The sequence below is a fragment of the Pomacea canaliculata genome, linkage group LG5, assembly GCF_003073045.1.
Source record: "Pomacea canaliculata isolate SZHN2017 linkage group LG5, ASM307304v1, whole genome shotgun sequence".
Taxonomy (NCBI): Eukaryota; Metazoa; Mollusca; class Gastropoda; order Architaenioglossa; family Ampullariidae; genus Pomacea; species Pomacea canaliculata.
In genome coordinates this window covers 1,723,582-1,749,113 of record NC_037594.1, presented here as the reverse complement: position 1 = coordinate 1,749,113, position 25,532 = coordinate 1,723,582, and the positions used below count along the sequence as shown (strand labels likewise).

The window sequence follows — 25,532 nt, the reverse complement described above, 5'->3', positions numbered from 1 at the left end:
TCTAAAAGCACCAAATCCCATAGTTTTCTTGTCAAAACTAACCTTTGACCTTTCCTTGACCCTGCCTTGTGATTTAAGATTTGAAGCACGAGGTGAAGGCTGGTCATCCACTATCGCCACAAAATTAAGCAGGTTTTCTGCCCGTTCTCGTTCTTTTGGTCCAGCTGTCACTGCCACAATGTCTCTAAATCCTTTCAGCGCTGTCTGGCATACCACAAGAGCCTTACCTGCACATGAAGTGTATATATTGCAGTTGTTAACTGGTGTCACCAACATATGCATATAAAGTAGTTTATTCCTTGTTACTCCTCGAGGAGCATAGGGCCGCATATATGAAGTACTATGCTCATAACTTAGATTTATTGCAAAAGATATTGCTTCGTATTTGACTAAATGACTGAAGGCAAGTGTTTTGTAAACAACCATGTGTTCTCCATCGTCGTGTTTTCAGCCTCCCCAGGTTGGAGTTTTTAGACCCTCAGTAAAAACTGCTGGGGATTTTGAGCCCCACATAGTTATTAAGAGATTTATCGATCATTCACAGAAAAAGTTCGCATGAACGGGCATGCCTTAAAACCATTTGACCTCCCTGAAGTCAAGAAACTGTTAGAGTCATTAATATATTTTGAGAAAAACACAGATCAGGTCAAAACATATAGCCTAATCTGTTTATTTTTGGGGAACCACCAGGTTTCTTTTTCTGTAGTAGATGCATACACTCTTTTTCTCATTCACAAAACTGTCTGTCACACACATTCCTCATTTTTTCTCCTCTCACTATGCTCCTCCCCACTAATTAGCGAAAGAAATGAGTTTTCTCACCTTGCAAGAACTTCTGAAGGGAAGGCAACACTGGACTGACACGCTCCTCCATTGCCTGTTGGTCTAGAATTGGGTCGGTGAAGCGCAGATGACAGTTTCCATTGCAGACTGATGAAATGAGGCAAATAAGGGTGGTGATATCCAAATTTACTGTTGCCACCTGTTGCTGGGTTTTATCTTTGACATTGGTCTTGCTGCTAAAAGAAGCATAATCAGGCTGACAAACCAGTAGCAAAGACAATAAGCTTTCTTCAATGATAAACCTGGCCTGTTTACCAGAATCACATACAAACAGTGGTTTCTGAACATCATCATTACAAAGCTTATCTTGTGTTGAAAAGATGCTGCAGTCAAACAGTTTCTTCTCCAAGACAGCAGGTGTGTTTGGATCTGCAGATGATTTGCCAAATACAACATCGACATCACAGGTATCATCACAGGTATTCTGGTAACCCGGCCAACATTCTTCATGGTCCAACGCATTGAGGCTGCTCTTTGGCGCTTTAGTACCACCTGATCTATCGGACCCTCTTCTGCCCTGAAATTTGCTGAAAAATACTTCCCGTGTTTGCTCGTTTTCTCTCCATCCTCCACTGTTGTCCACACTGTCATCGCCATCACACTCTAGATCATCATCACACAGCACCCTATCACATTCCAAATCATCTTTTGCTTTGCTGCTACTCGCTAGATCGAAGCAGTGAAGATTGCTCAGCCTCTGCAGCACCTTATCAACATCAACAATGCCACCCCACACAATCACTCCATGATGAGCGAGAGCATTAGACAGGGGCTGTGTGATGCCTCCATAAAAAGCCATGTGGAAAGATGGTGGCTTAAAATTGACAGGGTGGCATGCTGCACAGGCCAGATACTCTTGTGCCTGTTGTACCACATCCCGCTCACCTGACTGGCCTTGCCCTGCAAACAAAGAGCCCTTGCTTAAAGTCTTCAATGTCATTCCTATTCAATCTTTTAAGTTCATTTGAGGCATTAAAGTCTAGCCTCATCAACTATTCCAGAAACACCTCATGTAACTAGCTAACTCTTCTCACTCATTTACTTCCCTGCTTCATTATTTTTTTTCCACAATGTCAGTTTTTAAATGTGTGCTTCATTTCATGTCTAATTTGTCAGTTTGTTAGTTGTCATGTGAACAGAATGCCTTCACACAGGGAAATGAACTTTATAAATTCTATTTAATTACTATATGTAACCAGCTGGCATTCTAACAATGCTAACCATTTCTCTTTCATCAGTACTCATAGTTTTAACCTTCTGAAGTACCAGGAAAGGGGTTAAGAGACCCATATTCTTCTGAACAGGAGAAGTTTGGATATTAAAGTTTATATAAATGGTTGTAAACCATGTTAATGAAAGTAGGATTCCATGGTCTAACCTTGCTTGTTTACAGTCACTTCCACCAATAACATAATAAACAGGAAGAATACAAGTCACAGGCAAACAAATATTTGATGGTTGACAGACAGTCCATAAGTGTCTGGCTTGCAAACATCACATCATTTATTAGTGGTGAAATAGTTTTCACTCTAAGCATTTTTCACAAACTTCACTGAACAGATAATAAGATCAAGATAAACTCTGAACTTACCAAGCCATGCTTGGTGCAGTGCTTTACTTTTCCGTGCTACAACTTTGACCCAAGCATTCCCTTCTGCCGCAACTACATCTACGAGCAGCATTTTGGTACCGCTGACAAGGTGCGAAGAGTTACTATGAAAAATAAAAGCATGTAATAATGGTATTGACAACTATACCATCCAAAGCCAAACTCATTGTACTTTATAAAAAAGAAAACTGTATGAAGCAAAATAACAATATATAATTCTAACTGAATGTAACAGAGGCTACACTTTTATATATTGATAAAATTAAATATGGGAATTTCCCATGGACCAATCCTCTCTCTTGTACACACACACACTATACACATGCCAGCATGCTAACCATGTACTTTAGCACCTTGCACTACTGCAAATTCTATCACCTGTAAAACTGATTGGAGCAGGAGACAGGTTGTAGGAGGCGTGTGACACCAGGTAGGTAGGCGGCAGCATGTAGGATAGCAGCATAGTGGTTGAGGTTGCTACTGGCCAGTTGTGCTGCTTGTTCCACTTTTTTCTTCTTTCCTAACTGCACAGATATAACAACACACAAAGACATAACATAGGCATCACCACACACAGACACAACCACACAGAATAAACAACGCCAAAGTCACTTGAAAATCTAACTGCACTTATTTCCATACCTTGCTCTCCCCTACAACTTCTGAAATCAGAGCGGAAAGAAAAATCAACAACTTAAGTTCCTAAAGCTGGCTGGGGTTGGATAGGTTGATAGAAACTGTAAGAGCCACAATTAATTAGATGGGAATTACCCTATCCAGTCTACATGTGTTAGTGGGTTTTTTTGTGTTCATTCCACAATAATTTTTCTTTCTAATCTGTCTGAATATCATCATGACATGAATTAACTTTGCAGCTATATTCATTGTTTTGACGTGCACTTTCTTTGCATTCACTTGCGTGTCCAACATTTTCATGTATTGCATTCTTGGTTTGTTTCATTGCTGCTTAGTTTTACTTGCTGCCAGCATATTGATTAGGGACATTATTACCTATTTTGCAAGACACATGCCTTAGGTACCAGTCTCTAGAAATTTGAGCCAGTATTTGATACTTCATGATGATGAAGAGTGGGAAGTCATGAAAGCCTGTTTTGAAATAAACACATTGGCTTTCCTGGACATAAGAACAAAACAAATATTGCAAAATGTTTTATTTCTTATCATCAACAAAGTGTTTGGAACAAACTAGTGTTTTTTTACATTCCTTTTCCTTTGTAATATCCTCTCCGTGCATTCCTGCCTTCGGTACACATCGTTTTTCTGTAAACATTCTTGTTCGTCACTTTGATTAACAAATTTTGACCTTGTGCCATGCAAGGTAGTGTCTGTAGCCTTGTATCTCGGGTGTGGTGGGTATACATACAACCAGATTTTAACATATCATCTTGTACAGAGTTTATCCCCAGTGATCGAATGATGTGGAATAGGAACTGGTGGGAGGCGGGTTGAATATTTGCATGTAGACCTTCAATAAATTGCATTTCAAAGTGTCTGGCGTTTTTCATGTTTGCTCACAGGCGCCAGATCCCACCAGATGTCCTCCGAAATTTCACTTTCAAAGTTGTCAAGTCCAACACGTTTATTAAATCAGCCATGTTGGAGGCCGCTTTCTGCCTCTGCGTGTGTAAATCACTCTTGAAGGTTGGCGCCCTGTTCGATTGCCTTCCATTAATCTTCCTTGAAAGGTGGCGCTTACGTCGCAGCGCCCTCTATTTGCGGCACTTGAACTCTGGCGGCGTCTGTCGCTGTTTCCTTAATGACACTTTGTGTGTGAACCTCTGCCAACCCGCTTGTTTCCAGCAGCTGCAGATAAGGATGCAAGAGGTGGGTGGTCGAATGCTTGAGGTGCCGGTCGACTTGACTGACCATCTCGACCAAGCAATGTGGAGTAGGAAGATTCTCGGCTTGGGGGCGGGGTAGTGGGTTCAACTCCATGCTGATAATGAACGACGTTGACATTCTTGCCTCCTTAGTATCTTTTTTTAGGCTGGCTGCCCCTCTTGCCCTCCTGGCTCCTACACTGAAACTATGACTAATTCTAAGCTATGATTAAAACATAATTAAGACTCGACTATGTTCCACACTGCACGATGTTAACAATGTACACCGATTTTAAAAAATACAGGCAAACCCTAACCAATTTGTTTGTCTCCTGTTCCCTGTAAGAGATTCGAAGCAGTCTCCGGAAGCAGTTCATCTGGATGTGTAACGTATTCTCTCCATGTCGGTCATTTCTGCCTGCTATGAGGTCGATGTCATCAACAAAGCAAAGGCTGGTTAGTGGTCTTCCTCCGGTGGACACGGATGTGTGGTGCTCATCCAGCGTATCGTGTATGATTCTCTCTAGATGGATGCTGAACAGCGCCGGAGGCACAGTGTACCCTAGACAGACACCCACTGTCATAGGAAAGCACTCTGCCATTTCTCCGTTGGCAGTCAGGATGCGGCTGTTGAAGACTTCGATGACAGATGACTTGCTAGTGACCCTTCAGCAGGCGACTAGCGGCGTGCAACTCCCATGGTAACACTGTCTCAGTACTCAGAATGCCACATCACGGCATTTTCGAATTTTTTCGCAAACTACTTATAACTCATTTTTAATTTCCTGAACCGCTTTAGTTTTTGCCCTGCTTTGATTTCAGAACCGATGAGGTGGATGTCAATGTAACACGTGGCACACTGGTGTATTTGATACTAGGAGTGGTAGAAGGCTGCCTGGTGGCTTCATCAAGCTCTTGCAGCGCGTGTGGAGGCTGTATCCAGCAGATTGAGATCAGTGGTGTAAACAACACCAGACCACACCACTAAATAAATCGAACTTCATTAATCAGCAGCTTGCGCCGCAAGAACTTGTTATCAAGCACGACAACTAGAGACTGGTGACAACATAATTTGTTCTCTCGAGAGTCAGGCCTCGGCGATGACAAAGCAAATCTTAGGGCAGGTGTGGAAACGCAAGTCATATTAACAACAGTAAAAACCGACTCCTCTTTGTAAGACATGTTCCAGCACTTGAACTTTTGCATTTTCACCCGTAAAATCAGGCAAAAATTAACAAAGCAAAAATAAAAGGCAAGACTGTCCTGTTTGACATCCACATTTCACGCAGGAAGCAATGTCCACGAGGGCCTTCATGCTCACCATTCGTACTTCGTGTCCTCATTGCACCGCACGTGCTTTTTCTCACTCAACTTGTTGTTCTCGCCCCGCAGCCTCGAGACTTGCACACAATAACACCTTCTACCTTCGCACTTCACAGTCAGTAAGTACAAAGCAGGAAGGAGTGGCGCAAAATGTCTTCGTGCCATATGCTTCGGGAATTATCGACAACAAATACCGTAAATGCTCTTCACCGCAATTACGACGGAGAAAGGTGTGTGTGGCGGGGAGATGGGAGGAGGAGGTAGAAACACTCCTGCCACATTTTCCTTCCACTTCCCTATTCACCTTCTACTTCCTCTCCCTATGGATGTCAGCGTTTTCTCGATTCTGGCGAGTGTGGGGAGCTTTACTGCATGCGAGAAATAGTGCGGAGTATTTTTTTCTGAAGTGTGGTGTGTGTGAGAGAGAAAAATGAGTGATAAGTGAATAAGTGTGCCTGTTTCTCTGTAAGATTGTGCCTGCGGTTTCTGCTTTTGAAAGGACAATAAACCATAAACGGAGAAATGTGGGGGAAAGGCGAAATGTGAAAGAGAAATATGGAGGTGAAAGGTCATCCAAACGCGGAGAAAAAACGCGGGACAAATGTGTATAAGGAATGCGGTCTAAATGAAGGGAACACAGAATGAGGAGTGAAATGTGATCAAAATGGGGAGGAGAAGTGTAAGCACCGTGTCGGGAAACGCGGACAAGGAACAGAACTCGGCATGGAGGCTTGTCTGAAACTGAGAGCAATTAAGACACGAGCTGCAGGCTGGCTGATTAGCGCCAGACAGATAATCTTGTTGCTGAAACTCATTTCTTCCACCCAATAAAGTACGTGTCACATAAAAGCCAAGCACGAATGGAAGTGCTTCATTCCAGCTAATTAACAAAATCTACAAAATGTAGTTTCGCATCCTTGACACCTTTACGAGGAAGGGGGAGATGGTCGAGGGCAAAGTTCACAAAGACTGTAAGCTAAAGTGTTCTAATATGAGAACTTCTGCTAGCAAAAATATACATTCTTCTATAATTATATTTGAATATATTAAATAGCGTTTAAAGGTATTTAAAATCGCAAAATATGTCTTTATAATTGATATGAAAATATTCACGTGTACATACATTTTAAATTTGATTTTAACAGTCTAAAACCGAGGAGCCCAGGGCCTCAACACTAAAACCTATAAGGACACTTTAAAAGGAAGTTCCGTTTTGTAAAGTTTGCAGTAATGGAACACTTTTGGTTTCGAGTTCACTGCTCCCCCAAAAAAGTGCCCGGATGTTGTGAGAGGAACAACGTGGCGGGATGCTATCGACCTGTGGGACATGCCAGCCCACGCTGATGGCCTCCCGGTGCCAGCAAAACCGTTCTCACCACACGCTCACACACACACACTCACACACACACACGCTCTCACACACACACACACACGCTCACACACACGCTCTCTCTCACACACACACGCTCACACACACACACGCAAACAGAGAGAGGGAAGGAAGCAAGGCGAGTGTCAAGAGAAAACCCAGTGTGACGAGCTTTCTATTGCAAGGACACGACGACGACAACGACAACAACGCCGCCGCTACCACCACAGCAGCGGCATCGCAGCACGACCGTCGGCATTCCGCAGGCGACTGACAGGAGGACGCCCCGCGACAGTCTAGCACCAAGCTTCCACAGACTGCGCATGCGTGCACGCACAGGCGCGCTCGCGAACGAGAGTCAGTGCCGTCAGCACGCCACACTGTGACCTAATTGTAGTCGGGGGGCCCCCACAAGCTCTGCTGGCAGCTGTGTCAGCCCCTCCCTGATTCCAGCCGGCATCTTCCTCTCGTCCCCCCCAGTTCTAGCTAGCCTCGAGGAGACGACCATCTCTCTCCGCCCTCCCTGCCCCCTAACCTCCATTCCCCGCATCCTCAGCGACACGGCCAGCGACACTCTCCAGCAGCTGTCTCCTACATCGTGAGTGCTGCAGCGGCCGCGACGGATCTGTAAGCTGGTTGGGGTCTGTGTGTGTGTTTGTTCCTGTCTCCCACCTCCCAGCAAACCCCCTCTTCAGGCAGCCAAGCACCTCCACTGCTGGGAGTTAGGAGGATTCTGTGCTCAGAAGTCGCCGTGAACTGCCCAGCATCGCGAGGCTTCAACAGGCCACTTCGCACGGCGCGCTCGTCTGCAGCCTCGGCTGCAGCACAGCAGCAACAACAACAACTGCCGTTCGTATACGTAGGTAAGCTGACGTGTGTGCGTGTGTGTGTGGTGTGCGTGCGCGTGCGCGTGTACTGTCAATACTAACATTAGGTACTTGTGTGGTGGAATGTCTGGCGGCACAAAAACTGGAGAGATGGAATGAATGACGGTGAGTGTTGATGTCGTTCTCTTGCTCTCACCCTTTAACCTACTCCGGCACAAAAACATGTCAAACATAAACATCTGAAACGTATTTCTCTTGTACCCGCGTACATGTTTGTTTTTCTCTCCAGACTCCCAAAATCTTGTAAAGATGTCCGCCTCGGTCCACGCTTTGTCGCGATTGACAATGTACATCTGTTGTGGCTGTTGTCGTCGTAAACTGCGTATTAACTGGTGTTGGGGTTACAAAGGGGAGGTGGACAGGCGGCGGCACGCAGGCCCTCCCGCTTCCCCTGATGGTGCAGCCAGGTGATGGCGCTGTATATCTGCGTCTGTTCAAACGCAAGATGTCTCCCATGGCCATGGTCACAGCTATTGTCTGACTGTCGTGGCCAATTACTGGTAATTTAGTTTCTCGCTCCGCAGCTCTACACATCTATGCTGCTGTCATTGTGGGGTGGTGGTGGTGATTTTATTTTATTTTTATTTTTATTTATTTTTTTTTTTTAGAAGGGGAGGGGGACTGAGAGGAGATTAACAGTTGGGTGTGATGCAATGACACGACTGTGATGTTGCGGGATAACGGTTTCTTTGCGGGGCGAAATGCTTCAGCTTTATTGGTCAAACAGACCTGAGGCCGGCTCCCGATTGGCTAACCAGATCCTGGGGTTTACAACTGTGGACTGTGAGACTTTCCATCATCTTGGGCTCGTGTATCTGCACGTCAAAGCTCTCGCAAACAAACACATCCAGCACCGGAAGTCTGTTCGCTGGGGAATAATGCAGAAAAGAGTGGAAGTGTGCTGATGGGGAAAACACAACTCAGAGTAGGGAATGCAGGTTACGGCCCTTGATGCGTTGCTGGGGAATGTAATACGGCAAAAGAGTGAAAGTGTGGTTGCTGCAGATTACAGAGAATACAGTGGACGAGAATAATGACCAACTTTAGACAGTTTGGACTCTCCTGAAGATGAACAAAATTCTGTTACCACCTGCTGTATCCCCACGAGACAGTTACCTACTCAGTAGCAGAAGCGGAAAAGCAATCGAGGCTTATAAATAGACGCATTTGTAAAATAAATAAGACCTTCCAGTCTTCACCTCCAGAGATGTTACAAAAGGCACTACAGACACGTGACAGGGAACAGCCTACCTAACGGTTGGTTTGTTGGCTGAATACGAAATAGTTTCCGCTTTGTGGCGAGTTGGCACCTAGGGCGAAGAAGGTAATGAGCAGGGTTGGTGGGAGTTGGTGGGAGTGGATTACCTGCAATAATACCCCCCGACAGCCAGGAGGGTCATGTGTCACAACCACACAGAAGTGCGTGCATGGACTGAACCTGCGACTTGTCGGCTCTGGAGCTGTTCCTGCAACATCCTGGGGCAACATGTTGCAGTAATTTGCTGCCGTGCGTGTCCTGCATTGGAATATGCTCGCCACTGCACGTGCCAGGCGGTGGTGGTGGTGGTGGTTGGTGGTGGTGGCGGCGGGGCTGTCAACATGTCTGTACAGTGCATGCCTGTGTGTGTTAAACAATATAATCACTTTATGTGCTGCCTTTTGGAATATTATGAGTTTCTTTTCTTGTTCCTCTTGTAAAGGCCGGCAGCAAACTACGAACATCACTTTGGCCCAAAAGACAGTAAACATGCGTTGCTCTCTCTCTCTCTGTAGGTTCTTCTGCGTCCCCCTCCTCTCCCCAACACTTCAGTGAATGATTTATCACACAGGTGTTGTTAATACGAGTATACATGATCGTCCCCACTCACCTACCCCAACCCTCTCACAGACTGTGGGATATGATGGTGTGAAGCGTGCTCCAGCTGAAATTCGAAGATAGACAAGAGCGAAGCAACATCAAGATCAGCGAGCAAGTGAGAACGAGAGAAAGTTTTGTTTTGTCTGTCGGCAGTTACACCAGGAGCACCAGCCCGACATGTAATGCATATGTAATGCCTGCAATATGTGTAACTGTGGCTGTGACTTGTAAAACATTATCGCCGCAACAATTGTTTTGCGCCTCGCTTTCCTCCGCCAGCCGCTGATTGCTGGCCGATTGATCTCTAAATAAATAATCCACTCACCCCTGTAAGCCCGTGCCGCGATGTAAATACAGACAGTTACAGGCATCTGGCTCGCCATTACTCCCAGTGTTGACACTGTCCTGCACTCAATGCCCTCCTGCGTATGAGGAATGGCTCTGACAGATAATGTATGATTCCACAATGGTTGTTGCAATAAAGCACACGGGTGGTGATGCAATCAGACTGACTACCCGTGTCTTCACAAAGACATAAACACTCCCTCCCTCTCTCTCTCTCTGTCTGTGTCGCCGTGCGAGTTAACTGCCCTCTAGAGAAATATTCAAAGCACAGCATCGATCGTAGGTGTGTTCAGGTGTGTTCAGGTGTTGTGTGCAGGGTTGCAGCCGCGTGGAACAAAGTAGTTTAGCAGTTCAGCCAGGGCGGAGATGGCGACTTGTCAGCGCTGTGCCTAGCCACACACTTACAAATCCGCGCGAGGTCATCACCAGGGTCGCCATGCCCTCGCTTTGTCTGCCAGTCCTTGCAAATGTTTGCTGCTAGGTGTCGTCAGCAGCTAATTAATTGCGGATGAGACAGCAATGATCTTTTCCACCCATCTCTGTACCTTCATATGTCTACGTTGTGGCTGACAGCCGCGCCCCAAGCTTCCGCTCTGCCCATCGGCGAGTGTGTACTGCGCATGCGCTGAATATCGGACAAAATACTTGTCGCCCAGGCTATTCCCAGATGCTTTAGCTGACAATGTAGTCCGTGTTATTTTCTAGCTTCTTTGACTGGGAAAGTAGTCCACATTATTTGCCGCCAGTCTGTCCGACAGTAACTGCAGGTTCCTCCCAGCAGGCAGCTCGCAAAACGATGTCGCCTCCGTGCGGCCGCCTTTTGAATGTCGGAAATACCTGAGCTCATGGCACACCTGATTAGACTCACACACACACTGTCCATGGGTCTTCTACTGTGTCAGCTGGCATCAACAAGCGATTTACACCAAGGACCGGCCATCTTCACTGACACCCGTGTTGCCTAGGAAACCATGGACCATTCCCAATAACGGTGGGAACAGCCTTAATAAATTGGAGCAGCATCTTCGTCCTGAAGTGTTGATGTCAATTTTTTTTTTACCTTTGACTTTCACAGTTAATTAATTCAGTTCCAACAAATTCTCCTTTCTCCACCGACGTCCAACATCATATTGCTTTATCCGCTTCACACTGAGACAAGTGCAGAAACCCTCCAGACGAACTCCAGCTGTTCCGGACGAGACTGATCGTAACTGACTTTTATATCCAACGTCCGCCTTCTCAACAACCTTCACAGCTGTTCATCTGCTTCCCTTCATCATCATCCGACCGCATCGTGTAGGCCTTCACGCGTTCACATCTTGTCCACCCTAGTGACATCATCTTGTCCACCCTAGTGACATCATCGTGTCCACCCTAGTGACATCATCTTGTCCACCCTAGTGACATCATCTTGTCCACCTTAGTGACATCATCGTGTCCACTCTAGTGACATCATCGTGTCCACCCTAGTAACATCATCGTGTCCACTCTAGTGACATCATCGTGTCCACCCTAGTAACATCATCGTGTCCACTCTAGTGACATCATCGTGTCCACCCTAGTCACATCATCGTGTCCACTCTAGAGACAACATCGTCTCATCTGCATGTGATTGCATCATGGCCGTGTGCAAATCTTTTGACAGGGTTTACTAGCGAGGTATCGCACTCCCCGTACCCCTGTTGTCGGAGCTTACATCTCCCTCCCCGCACGCACCTCCTACCTTACCCCTTTCGCCACGTGCTCAGGTATTTACCGACGAACCCACTTAAGGTCGTCTGCACCGAAGCTTCTCGCCTCCCGATCAGGTGTGTCGGCAACCCTGTCAGCCTCGCGCCCCCGGTTGCACTGGGCTTAGCGGGTACAATCCTCCCTCTGAGGGAGTTCATTCTGTGTATGGCCACCCGATCGCTGGCAGCACACAGACAACACACACACACAAGCAGCGCCTGCCGTTCTCGCCTCAGGTTACCATACAGACGGTACCAGACTGACTTCTGCCTCAGCTCGCTTACTTCAATCGATATTCCTCTCCCCAGACCTCTTTCTTTTTGGAACTGTTCTGCCAATTCTTTGGCCTACTTCCGACTAGGAAATGTATCGATCCCCGCTTCTGAAACCCTCCCTCTCCCTCCCTTTGCTGGTGGACATGACTCTTGCTGAGAAAACACGGGGATCTGCTTTAGACAGACAGGCAGTCTTTAACATCGAGGGCAAAAATCTCTCTCTTTCACTCACTCATTCTTTCTCTCTCTCACACACACAGTCTCAAGCTGCCACCAGAGGGCGGTAGTTAACCCGAGGTGCAAGACACCTCTAAAAGCCTGCCTTGTCCCCCAACCCATGCCTCACAAGTTTTCTCTCTCATCATCTTTGCTATGTAGAGGGATAAAGAGCATCAGTTATTACTCGTCTTCCTCCATTCCCTATCTCGCTCACAGACGCCTTCTTCACTAAGCGCCGGCTCCTAGTTGCGATGTACGAGTCCTTTAATCACTCACCGTCTACTGTTTTGTTTTTTTTTTTATTTAAAAAACAACTTTGGGTTAGTATTACGCCTTTGAACTATCAGATGACAATGACAAGAACTCCCATGATTTCATCTGTGGACTTCCTCAGATCATTAGCACAGACTTGCAGTCAGTCACATCGCAACTCCAGTCGATAGAAGATTCTGATGCCTCCTTCTTTTATAACTATTTTTCTATTACATTTTTATGTTTATTATATTATTCCATTTTAGTCCTCTTTTATTTGTATAATTAGTTTAAGTATTTTTTCTGGATAGTATGAAATAGATGTGAGAAGACGTGGAACTTTTGAGACAGACTGTAGCTGTGTGGTTAGTCACCTCGGACTAGAAACAGTAAACCACTCGGCAGTCAGCAGACACATGATCTGGTTGAGAACGCTTGCTGTCAAGCGAAAAGTGCTCCCACAAATGAGTCGCCCTAAACACGGTGAGCCACTCACAACTCACTGTTGCTGCGTCCTCTGTATCATGGCATTTTCACCTGGCTTTAGACTAGACCCAAGTCCCAACCTTTTAAAAAAAATGCCTTCGTAAGCAGCGGCAGTACAAAGATGCCAGACGTGTAATAATCGCCCTTTGTCTCCCAAACACCTGAGCCAGTAAGAAAGAAGTAAGGGAGAGAAGGAGGGTAGGAAGCGGAAGAGGAGGTGGTGAAAACAAGAGCAGCAGTTGTCTCAGATGGGGTGCAGCTCCCGGCGAGCTGCGGGTGCCAGACCGCGTGTGTCTGCGGGAGGCGAGCACAGCTGTCGACAGGAGGCAAGACAGAGTGAAACAACAAAACACGGAGGTCACAAGCTTCTGATCGTAATCCCACTGGGAGGAGGCCGAGTCTGCTGACCTCCCGTCTCAGGGTGGAGGATGTGACAGTGATGGTGATGGTGATGGACGACAGGTGGGCTGGCTGCAGGTATTTACCGCGACAGAGATGCTGCATGCAGCACACACACCTTCGTGTGTCCTTCAGTGAGGCACTCTAGCTGATCCTAATCAAAGCAAAGAACTCGTCTTCACAGGCAAAGGTTCGCTGTGAGAAGGACTCTTGGTCTCCGCGGTCGAAGCTTTGCTTTACAAAGGACATAAGTGAAACGCCGCTGTTGTGAAGAACTATTCCTCCTCAAGGTAAATGCTTTTTCTAAACCCATTGTAGACTTGCTTATCGTGGTCCAAGCATCATCTCTATGCCAACGACTCTTGGTTCTTGATGCTCGAAACTCCACTGTAGGGACAAGAGGAGCGAGACCTGCTTTTTGTGCGTTAAAGTCCGTTTTAACTGAATACAGGCGAATATGTTGACCGATAAAATGAAAATGTTATAAAAGCTTGGTTAAACGTTGTCCATATTTGTTCGGTTAAGAACAACCTTTAGAGAAAAGTGACAAATGGTAATTCTAAACTGAAAAAAATCGACAGTGCTCAAATTTCCATTAGCGTTGTCCTCGGTTTGTCCACAAAATGCTTTGTTCACCCCCCACCTTTGAAAAGTGCAAGTGGACCGATTCAAAAGTGGAAGTGATATTGATGTACTTGGTGTGGCCACACCCACAAAAAGGTTTCCAAGCACAAGCTATTTACAAACCTGTCGGGTAGACATCGGCTTCGGGAGGCAAGGAAGACATCAGGCTTTGAAGAAAGCGGTGTGAAGTGGGGTGTGGGGTGCAAAGCATTAGAAGAACATGGTTTCCGTGTTGCTTACCAGCCCCAGTGTAAATATCGATGCTTCAAGTCCTGTAAAACACCTGTCCTTTAAGTTGCAGTTTTACAAAAGTAAGTAACTGCAGGTTTGAACCTCCCATCCTGCCAAAGACACTTGAAAGGATCGTGTGTACCGTTATGTCACTCGTCGTGATGCAGTTGTAATTGGGTTTACACTGTTAACAGGAAACAGCCTGTTGGTTGTTAACAACTTTTTTAGGATATCACTTTTTTCCCTTACAACCTTTTACTTTGTTGTGGAATGACATCCCAGAATATCGTTTTCGGGTTTCTCGCATCTCTCAAACTAGCTGCCGATGGCAGTCACCAGGATCGACTGTAAACCCATATCCACGATCTCATACTTGTCGACATCCACCTGAAACATGTTACAAAAGGTCGCTGGTGAAGACAGAACGATCTCAGACGTATACTGCATGTACCCGTTCCATCCTTCCACAAGATAAAAACACAAAAACACTCTCGTCGTTGTGCTGTCTAGACGCTGTCTAATGGCTAGACGACTCTAATTATGTTTTTTTCGCTTGTTGTTCAACGCACTCCAGATCCGAACGTTCCCCTCGTTAGCGAATCACCACAAATCAATCTTCTGGCCAAAGTCACTGCACTGAGATCATCATCTACCCCTTGCTTGGTTACCCCACTCATCTGCTTGTTTCCTGCCGCCGCATCTCTTCCTCTTCCCGCCGAGTCTTCCGAGTCCGACTTGTCCATCGCAAGCACCAAAGGACAAGAGCCTCGTCATATTCAGCGACTGTCAAGGAATTGTTCCCCCGCCCCATTGTCAGACAGCCTGAAATATTACTTGCATTCAAACTGTCCCGACGTTGACTCAGAAAAAGAAATTTGGTCAACGACCGATAGAATTTGTTGCCTGGCGCCGAGAAATTTGTGACGATCTTATTATGTTGTCTTCAAGCACCTGATTGCTTATCTTGATTAAAAATTCTGCTTTACTGTTGCTATGTTGTGCAGTGTTCAAGTGGACGACAGTGTGCATAGGTCCTAAGTGTAAGCCTGTCGGTTCCCGCTCAACCGTCTACCCAAGGGTGCCATGTGACGTCACTTCCAGTTCCATCCTCCTGCCGCTGGTGACTAGACAGTTGTGATGCCTCGCGCCGCGTGGGGCAACATGGCCTCCGAATTCCCCACCCAGCAGACGGCAAGTCACTTCCTGCCGGAGGTGGGTTCTTCCACGGCTTCCTCCATCTACATCTCCTGGCAACCACCCAGCCCCGCGAACCCCGCCTCCGTGGTGGAGGGTTACCGGGTGCACTACCAAAAGGTGGCCAGCACCTACGTCCAGTACAGCCCCTTCCTGCCCTCCTCCACCACCAGCTACAGCGTCAACAACCTGGTGGCCGACACTTATTACAAGGTGAGTTGCCACTCAGCCAGGCATTGTTAACCCTCCCCTTCCCACAAGGCCAATAACTTTTTCTGGCGGCGGGAAAGGGAGATCATTTCCTAGGTGGCGAAAGCATAGGTTGCTGTACTAATTGCTAATGATTCATTCATATGGGGAGCACCACGAGAAGCACTAATTCTGCCATTGTGACGAGCTGATTGCAACATTCATAACTTCCACTAACAATTACAACAGTACACAATTATTTCTGTACACACTGTGTATCTACAATACATTCTACACAGGACCGTTGCGGCCGGTGGACAATAAAACCATCCCAGTGTCCCAGATGAAGGCCGACAACACTTTCCATACTAAAGCTCAAATAGTTTACACCTCCACTTAAAATATTAATAACAGCTGCTAGGTCAACAGGTGCATTCTTAGGCCCCTATTATTCCTACGAAATAGATACTAAACAGGAGTGCAAAAGGAAGATAACCGCTGTCTGATGCCAGTGTTACTTGCGGTCTTTTGCTACTTTATGGTCTGTGATGTTTTATGTAATGTTACTGACGGCAGACACCAACACACATCCTGTAACTAACCCTGAAGCTGGATAATGGAGGGGTGGGGAGGGGGGGATAGGAGTTTTACGCCGAGTCAGCAACTGAGGCTATATCACGGCAAGGCAGCCAGCCCTGTAAACAGATGCCACGTGCAGAGAAAGTACAGCGTGCCCGAGACGAGAAATGAACTCTGGGCAGCCAACCTTCACTGTATTGGTGACAGGCGCTAACCGTTGCGCCACCGGACTGCTGGGATAATGAAGTAAGAGACAAGACAACATAATGTTTGAGCTAATAGTGGTCAGCACCTAGTTCCCTCCCCTGTCCCTTTGCTGAAGTAAGAAATCAGAAGACACCCGATGACACCCGCTTCATAGCACAGGTTAGCATAGACACCCAGGTTTCTGGCAGTCGTGTATTTGTATAGTGTTAGACCTCAGCCTATGTCCTCGCCTCATATATTCGGTCCCCGATCTTTCCACCCGGAAGTCAGTCGTGCCTCGGCGTGACCAAACTCCAGCCGCACCCACAGATATTGAGATAGGTGTGTAGGTTGCAGAATATCGTGTATGGTTGTCACTCAAGAAGAACTATCAGAAGTTGGGGAGGGGAGAGGTACGTATTATTATTCACCATTCCAGCGGAGGTGAGCAAGACTCGCTCACAAAACCCGTTAAACTGCAAACAGGTAGCTGGCAGACGCAATACACCTGACGTGTCTGCTCCAGGCAGTTCCAGACAGAGAGGTCGCTTGTCCTGAAGCCCTGCCTCTGCGACTGCCGGGTGGTAATGAGGCGGCGACTGCTTGCGAACTGTTACCACATCCACGCGCCGCCGACTGATGTTTGCCAGAGATAACTCTTGGCGTCAAGCGGCGTCCCCACCCTGCCCCCTAGTTATTCTATGAGCCAACGAACAACAGCAGGATTTGCATCGTGACATATTTTACCCCGCACTGTGATATTTGCATGTAAACAAGGAGCTTTCCCGTGGCGAAAGTAGACAATGGTTGTCGTCACGGCCACCCTGCCTCACGGTAATGGCAAGTTCGAACCTATTGTTTAAGGTCTAGTACGATGTAAAGTCATATAAATATATAACTAATCACTGGAGTGAACTTCTACAAGACACTCCATCCCCAAACCAAGGTAAATAACTCCACTCCGTTTTCGAAATACTCTTCTCAAAATATCCCCATACAATGAAGAGTCAAAGGTCAAAGTCGTGACATCACGACTGACCCAGGATGCGCCTAATTAACATACAGTCCTTTTGGTTCGAACTTTGTCAAGGTAAACATACCCATGTCTGTGTTTATGACTTCTGTGCACGGTGTAGGCCTGTATCTCGAGAACCGACGAGGGTGTATGTACCTACCATGTTGGACTGAGCTGTACTCACTCATTATTAGCTAGGGTTGGGTGGGAGACTGCGCAGTAGTAGAGCTTGAAGACTTGCGCAAACAAACAACACGGGTACATTGTGCGGGTACTCGGTACCCGGTCTGGCATCTCTGCCCAAAGGGCGAGCTCCGGAACTGGTTGTGGTGAGTTTGTCACGTGACGCGCGCTGTTCGCCGCGGTGGACGTCGCGGCAGCCGTGAAGACAACAACATCGACCTGCCGTCGTCGCAGCTCGCCTGCTGGGCTCGGCACCAAGCTGCGCGCGCACATGCAGCTACGTCATCGAGCGAAATCCTCGTTAGACGACCGGTCACGCCGCTGCTGCCCCCTCGGCAACTTGTTGCACGTCGTGTTAGGGGGCTGCGGCAATTATTCAGCGCATGCGCAGTGCACATTCGTCGATGGTTAAAACGGAAGCTGGGGTCAGTTTGGTAGTGGTATGAACTGTCAAAACGGTAAATTTAAAATAAAAAAGGAGAAAAGTTAGCGTTATCTGCTTTATCGATGATCAAAAACTCAAAAGACAAAATTTGAGGCTGTGACACGAAGAGAGAACTTCGTACTCACAGTACTCAACTGTATAACAGTATACTCAACTGTATAACAGTATACAGTATACTCAACTGTATAACAGTATACTCAACTGTATAACAGTATACTCAACGGTCGATGTTGACTGGTGTAAGGAGTGATGGTCGCAAAACGAAAGCTTTTAGTGCAAGTTTAAAGGTTTCGATGGTAGGCAGGTGGATGGGATGAATGGGAAGAGTGTTCCACAGTTTTACAGCAGAGTAACTAAAAATCATGTGATTGTTCTGGTGACAAGGATAGAGAGAGTAGGGTCTTCAGAAGAAGAGCGGAGTTGTCTAGCTGGGACGTAGGCGAAAAGACATTCAAAGAATATAATCAGGGTAGGAGCCAGAAAAGCAATTAAAGCACAGCACAGACTGTGGACTGGATGCGCGAGTGGATGGGTGGCTAGTTCGGAAAACGAAAGAGGGGGACATGGTCCCGTTACCCAGCTCTAAGCGGAGTACTTTCTGGAGTTTATGAAGAAGGTATGCGGGGCAGCATGCAAGCTAGGAGTTCTCTAGCACTAAGAGTCTGTATGTACATCATGTAAGTAAACAGAATATACTGTACCAAAAAACCAAAGGTAAGTTGTTTTATACTAGTTATATTAAATTAAGCTTATTGTCGTCCACTTTAGTAATACGTTCATGCGAAAGTAAGCTACCACACATCTACACCGGCTGTATTCCCTCCAACCCTCCAACCCCCCACATCAGTTGCCCTCACTGAAGAACACGAGTGTTGACACAGAAGAAAGCAATAAATCTTCTCTCCGCCCGCCACAGTTAAAGGTGGAAGAGTCAGCCACCGAAAGAGCGTGCTGGACTCTGTCACGCATGAAGCACGCGAAGTCACGCTTGGCTTTCATTGTTTTACTTGTGCTGCCCCCTGCCTGAAATTACTGCCTCCACAAGAGCAGGCAACTCTGAGAGCGACTTTGTCAGACTCGGAACTTGTTCATTCCAATCGCTGTTTATCCATGTCGATGAAGCCGACCTCGGGTAGCTCGTGGAAGACGCTCACAGAGAGAGAGAAGGGAGAAGCAAAGCCACGCACGTCCGCTCGACCCCAGCTTCCGTTTTGCGCACGGCACTTAAGAGAACTCCTAAATGCTAAATGGATGTTGCCATGGGACACCGATTTCACCGAAATACCCTCATCGAAACAATTTCCGCCGTGCACTTGTTACCTGCAGGTCTCGCGTGTTTGTTCCTTCGCCGTCTTCGTCGTCTTGTTCATCTTCACAATCTTCTCCTCGCCTCCTCCTCCTCTCCAAGGGGACGATGGTGAGCAAGAGTCCACGACCCAGCGCGTGCCGTGAATACACAGTAAAGCTCGAGCGTCCTGGAATCTCACCTCGTCTTGGGCAATCTTTCTTTTTCTCTGCTTAGAAATCCGTCTCTGTTTTATACCGATACTCACACATGATAAAGAGAATATTTAAATAATTATAATTAAAAGTTTTATTTTACCCAGACATTCAAGCTTTTTGACACGCAAAGATCCTGGCCATGAACTCTGTGCTCGATGAGCTCCCCTCTATTGTTTCTGGGGTTTGTTATTGTTGCTTTTTAAATCTTCCTTACCAGACTCTTAATTAAAACAGACAACATCAACTAAGAGTAACCCTTGTGCCGACTTCCATTCCAGCTTATCCTGCATTTTTTTCAAGTGACTTGCTGGCCGTTTATGGCCCCCCCCCCCCAAAAAAAAAATTAATTTACAAAATAAATTAGCACAATGAATACACTGTGGCCAAAATATGGCTCCGACGGGGCAGATTGGCCCAACCACGTGAGTCTGCACAGATGATCAGATATCAAGCGGCTACCAGGGGGGAAGCTCCACCTGTGTGTCCGTGCGTGTGCCAGCGCGTGCACACAATCGCGAGCAAGTGCGCGAGGAAGACGGAGGCGAACACAAGGCACTAATGGGATTTTCAGGAAAACAGTTATTCTCTTTTTACCTCCCGGTACACGATCCCCGCGCTGCAGATAACATTAATCAATAAATCTCGCACACGTTACGGGCGGGGTGGCTGGGTGGCGGGGTGGAGGGGTGCACGAGGGAGGAAGGGTGTTGAGCCCGACGGAAATGAGCAAAAGCCGATGATTGCATGGTGCGCAAAGGCCAACTGCGCAGAATGGGGGCTTGCTCGCTAGCTCAGAAAGCAGACGTTTGAGTTTTTAAATGTTAAATAAGGATGGAGGCAGTATTTTATTTTTTAAATATCTCTCTCTCACACACGTTTGTGTTTTGCCTTACAATCCTCTGCATTCTAGCAACACACAAAATGTTCTAGAGGAAAATCTGCGACTGGGGAGCATCTTCCAGACAAAGAAGCCATGACCAAATCGGATCTGTCCTTAAATTATTTGTTATTTAAATATTTAATATAGTTTAAGTGTATTTGATTATAATTAAAATAATTATTCAGTATATTTTATTTAATCATTTATGAATTTCCTTTATGAACACTTCAAAGCCCTTTGATTGTTGTTTTCTACCATAGGGCCTTGTATGGGATGAATCTCCATCTTTCGGCCATTGAGTCGCGAGTACAGGTTGTAGGTGTGTGTCTGTGTGTGTCTCACAGGTGTGCGTGGTCATGTACCGCAACAACACGGTGCCGGAGCGGGAGTGCGTCGATGCCGCCACCACCAGCTGGCACATCCCTGTCTCCATCGGCAGCAGCATTGGCGCCGTCCTCGCTCTCTCCATCATCGTCCTCATCGTCCTGCTGTCGCGCTGCCCCACCCTGGCGCGGCCTTCCCGCCCCTCCCATTCGCAGTCCAGCAAGTACGACTCCATGTCGTCCCACTTCCCCGAGGACCACAACGACCTCAGCGACACCATAACGCAGTGCCACGACGCCGACGACGACGACGTCTTCCACAGCCACTGCCACAGCGACATCGTCAGCGCCGGCGGCGACGGCCACAGCAAGCAGGACATGCAGGTGTGCACCAACAACAACCACCACCCGCATCCTCACCATCATCACCCCCACAGGCAGTCGATGACCCTGGTGATGGCGACTGCGACAGGGCGGGGAGGAGGTGCTGGCGCGTGTGGCCACCCCCAGCTTCACTACCATCACCACCATCACCACCACCGCACCATGTCGGTGGGTTCGTGCGGCAGGACTCAGTCGCTGAGCGAACGCTCGCGCCCGCACGTGCACCGCGGAAGGCGCGCCCGGCTCCTGCAGCTGCACAGCGCTCACAACTCCATCCAGTCGGAGCCCTCGCATCTCCCGGCACGACCGCTGCACGTCAGCATCTCCGACCTGCCCCCCGCGGTGCGCATCTCCACCCCCGACAGCCCGCTGGCCAGTCCCCTCGCTCTGCCACACTCGGCGGCAGCGTCCACCAGCAGCCCCGCCGCTGCCGCCGTCACGCCGCTCTCCGCTGCCGCGCGCGTCAAGAGACACCTGAAGGACACGCCTCGCACCCTCCACATGAGCATAGACTACGACGTGTGACGTGTCTTCCGGCAACTGCGCTCGGCCGATGTCATCCCGAGGACACGTCCCACACTGTCATTACTCGCGACTCATGAAGCTGAGGTCGTGCAGCGCCTCCTCGGACGATGCTTTCCTCCGTCACTCCCCCCTCCCTTCAAAACAAAAACAAACTCAAAAGACCACGACGGCTTATTCTCGGATCTGTTCGCTTGTCTGTCTGCTTCTCAGCAACCTTTGTGCGTCGTAAGGCTGAATGTTCGTCATCAGCTTCTTCGTCCTTTGCCTCTTAACCTCTTCTCGTTGGTTAAGACGCCAACGGACCTCAGTGAGCTGTAGAAGTCCCTCGTGGTTCCCATCGTGTAAGAATGTGGACTCTTGGTGACGCACTCGGGAAACGTTAATGTGGCGTCACAAGCTGCTCTCTTTCTCTCTCGCGCACGTCACATCAACAGCTGACAGCATCTACCTGGTCTAGCGACAAAGAATGGAGGACTGAGAGAGAGACAGAAAAGACAACCATGGATCTGGCGGACAACCAACCATCTTCCGGTTTTACAGCAGCTGCGACAATCGTTGTCCTCACACGTACTCGGCTGCTGCGTGTGCAAACTGTCGAAAGGAAAACAGTGAAGGTCTGCTGCTACCTGCTGCACCCATTCCAAACACATTTTATGGCGGTAACGGCCAGTCTGGCACCCAACAGTCGTCTGGAGGATGTGACTGTTGGCCTGGGTTGTGTGACGTCACGCTAGCAGTCCAATCATCATTCCACACGCACACCCATCTCTGCCGTCGGGTACTGGAACGTTTGGCAGGAAACGAGACAGAGACGTTCTAGTTTCCTTCTAAACAAACTCACTTACTGTAAGACCAGCGCTGTCCCTCATTACACACAAAAAGACAGATTAACCTTTTAGCTTCCAGAGGAAGGAGTAAGCAGCTTCAATCAACCTGCTGCCTTTCATCATTGGCAATCACTGAACAAGAACATATCCTTTGGATAAGAACATATCCTGTGGGTATCTTTAACGATCTCATGCAGTCACGTGGCCACAGCTTCCGGCGCTAGAGACAAGCTGCCTGCCTCTGCTTGTATCAGTAACGAGGTGTGAGGCAGAAGACAGTGGCAGAGGACAGTGGCAGAGGAATGGACATTTTTTGTTACAAAATCAGCAGAGCGACGAAAGAGGCATCCGAGCTACTGGTCTGTCTGCTACCAGGCTGCACCTCGGACAGAACTCAAGCGACTGAGCAGACAGAAACCTTCACAGTAATTAGTGGATGATGTGATTGCTGTTTTTTGTTTCTTTTGACATTTTACTATTCTAAAGCTGTATGTTTGAGAGACATTTTACTATTCCAAAGCTGTATGAGAGATACAGAGAGAGAGACAGACAGACAATACAAATACAAAACTGCTTGCACATTCGTCACACAAACTATTTCATGTGGGTAGCAAAGATTCACAGACAGATTTAATCAACTCAGAAAGAGAGAAAGCTGTCCAGTTTTTTGTATATACCAATTTTACATAAACCCCATGTATAAGTAACTCCTGAGGACATTATTCTATTAACTACACGTTACACGCTCGGTCACCTCGTGACAACATGTTAAACAGCTCATGTCTGTATTTCCGACCCTCGGGGTTGGCTTTTAGCTGAAAAATATGTTTTGCCGTTTCCAGGAGATAAAGACTGAAAGTCAGGTAGCCCAGCAGACAAACGAAATGCTAGAGAGATTATCCAGTCCAGTGGAACCACCGAAATATATTACTCTCTAACAAACAAGTTTATGAGAATGGTAGAAGAACAAAAAATAAATAGAAGAGCTCTGTGCAAACGTCTGTACTCTTTAAATGATGGTTCTTACATGGGGTGGGTAGGGTGAGTGAGTAACACAAACATCTCTATTTCATTCTTTTTCTCGGTCATTTAAAAAATAAATCTTGTGTTAAAGTGCACTGAAAGTTCCGCAAGAAAAGCATGCACTTTCATTACAGGACACACTGAGAGTGAGGGAGAGAAAGAATGTAGAGAAGACTGTGGGATCTTCCGAAAGTCACCAACTACTGACACACAAACACACCGATAACTGTGCAACTATTCAACTCATTAACAAGACTACAGAGAATGTAATTATGTACCCCATAGACATATCATAATAAAATAAAGTAGTGTAAATGGAATTATTATTTAAATTGTTATTCTTCTGGATCAGTTCCACGAATGCTCTCTGTCTCTCTTTCGCGCGCGCGCACACACACACACGAAAGAATATAAATTTCAAATAAACAAGTCTACTCGCTTCTACTCGCCTGAAATAAAAAAAAGGAGTGCACTACAATGCTTCACTAACAAAACACCTTATTCACAATAAAGTGTTTTAATACGAACAACAATGAACCTTAATGACAAATAAACACCGAGAAAGAAACCCACTGTTCTAATAGGAAGGAAGGAAGCTGGAAGAATACGAAGAGGAGTATTTCTACACAGACCTCCTGTTTCCAGAAGTTCTTTGAAGACCTCCATTCAGCAGAGGCGCCTGCAACGGTGTCAGAGAAATAACAACTCTGTTATGGAGGCAAGCGCGTGCGACTGCTGCACAACAACAACAACAACAACAACAACAACAACAACAACAGCAACAACTCTAGACGACCACGTCTCCAGACGCTGAGACACGACCGTTGTACCCTCGTGCATTCCTCAAAACTCGCGTGGGTGTCCTCCTCCGACATCATGGCTCGCCTCCGACAGGATTTTCTCATCTTTCACTCCTGCTTCCTAATGAAGGTTGGGCTCTGAAAACAGCGGTTAAAACAATCTCCACACTCGCTGGGATCTGAAGCTCTGCACCAGAGCTGCCTCACTGAATAGAATAAAAATAGTAAAATTTTTTTTAGGAAATAGAAGAAAGAAAGGAGGAGGCCACGAAGAATGCTGTGTGACGTCCTTCCCCTGATCAATAACATCAAAAATGTCACAGAATTAACGGCAAATGCACAACGGCTGAACAAAGACTGCCGACCTCGTGGTGGTGTATATCTGGAGGGGGTGAGGGGATAGCTGTGGTTACAATATAAACTAGAAAAGAAAACTGTGGTCTTCGGTGATTCTGCAGCTGATGTAGACGTGTGGGAAGATGATGTAGCCAAGGTAAAGATGTGAAAGACGGGTGGGCATGGCGGAGACAAGAGAAACGTGGGCACACTGCACACAAGAGAAATGTGGGCAATGTAGACGAGAGAAATGTGGGCATGGTGTAGACCAGAACAAAGTGTAAGCATCATGTAGACACGAGAAACGCCTGGGCATGGTGTACACCAGAAAAACTTGTGGCCATGTTGTAGACAGGAGAAACATGTGGTCATTGCTAGACAAGAGAGACATGTGGGTATTTCTAGACAAGAGAGACATGTGGGCATTGCTTTGACAAGAGAGACATGTGGGGGGGGATTGGTGTTTTACGCCGTGTCAGCAACTAAGGCTATATTACGGCAAGCAGCCAGCCCTGTAAACAGATGCCACGTGCAGAGAAAGAACAGCATGCCCGAGATGAGAAATGAACTCAGGGCAGCCAACCTTCACTGTATTGGTGACAGGCGCTAACAGCGCTAACCGTTGCGCCACCGGACCGCTCATAGAGAGACATGTGGGCATTGCTTGACAAGAGAGACATGTGGGCATTGCTTGACAAGAGAGACATGTGGGCATTGCTTTGACAAGAGAGACATGTGGGCATTGCTTGACAAGAGAGACATGTGGGCATTGCTTGACAAGAGAGACATGTGGGCATTGCTTTGACAAGAGACATGTGGGCATTGCTTTGACAAGAGAGACATGTGGG

General features: G+C 47.2%; 2 protein-coding genes across 5 annotated transcripts in view; one reads left to right on the top strand and one right to left on the bottom strand.

Moving 5' to 3' along the window:
* LOC112565369 (UPF0415 protein C7orf25 homolog) overlaps window positions 1–25,532 on the bottom strand; it is a 35,859-nt gene that overhangs the window by 1,711 nt on the left and 8,616 nt on the right. For both annotated transcript variants that reach the window (XM_025240786.1, XM_025240787.1), the window contains exons 3-6: window positions 2,831–2,976; window positions 2,435–2,556; window positions 823–1,743; window positions 43–227 (exon numbers count right to left, since the gene is read on the bottom strand). In XM_025240786.1, coding sequence (XP_025096571.1) covers window positions 43–227; window positions 823–1,743; window positions 2,435–2,556; window positions 2,831–2,976 — 1,374 coding nt within the window. The remainder of the gene's footprint in view (window positions 1–42; window positions 228–822; window positions 1,744–2,434; window positions 2,557–2,830; window positions 2,977–25,532) is intronic.
* Window positions 6,784–23,868, top strand: LOC112565372. Of its 3 annotated transcripts, none has more exons than XM_025240795.1 (3): window positions 6,784–7,848; window positions 15,297–15,699; window positions 20,811–23,868. In XM_025240795.1, the coding sequence occupies exons 2-3, from the start codon at window positions 15,430–15,432 to the stop codon at window positions 21,696–21,698; spliced, it is 1,158 nt and encodes a 385-aa protein (XP_025096580.1). In that variant the 5' UTR covers window positions 6,784–7,848; window positions 15,297–15,429; the 3' UTR covers window positions 21,699–23,868. The 3 variants fall into 3 exon arrangements, with proteins under 3 accessions (XP_025096580.1, XP_025096582.1, XP_025096581.1); XM_025240797.1 differs by lacking the exon at window positions 6,784–7,848 and adding an exon at window positions 7,914–7,977; XM_025240796.1 differs by lacking the exon at window positions 6,784–7,848 and adding an exon at window positions 13,312–13,727.

Bases quoted from the DNA above. Each gene is read 5' to 3' on its own strand.
- LOC112565372 (XM_025240795.1), top strand. From the start codon at position 15,430: ATGCCTCGCGCCGCGTGGGGCAACATGGCCTCCGAATTCCCCACCCAG. The intron at 15,700-20,810 runs GTGAGTTGCCAC...TGTGTCTCACAG, and splicing joins TGGCCGACACTTATTACAAG to GTGTGCGTGGTCATGTACCG.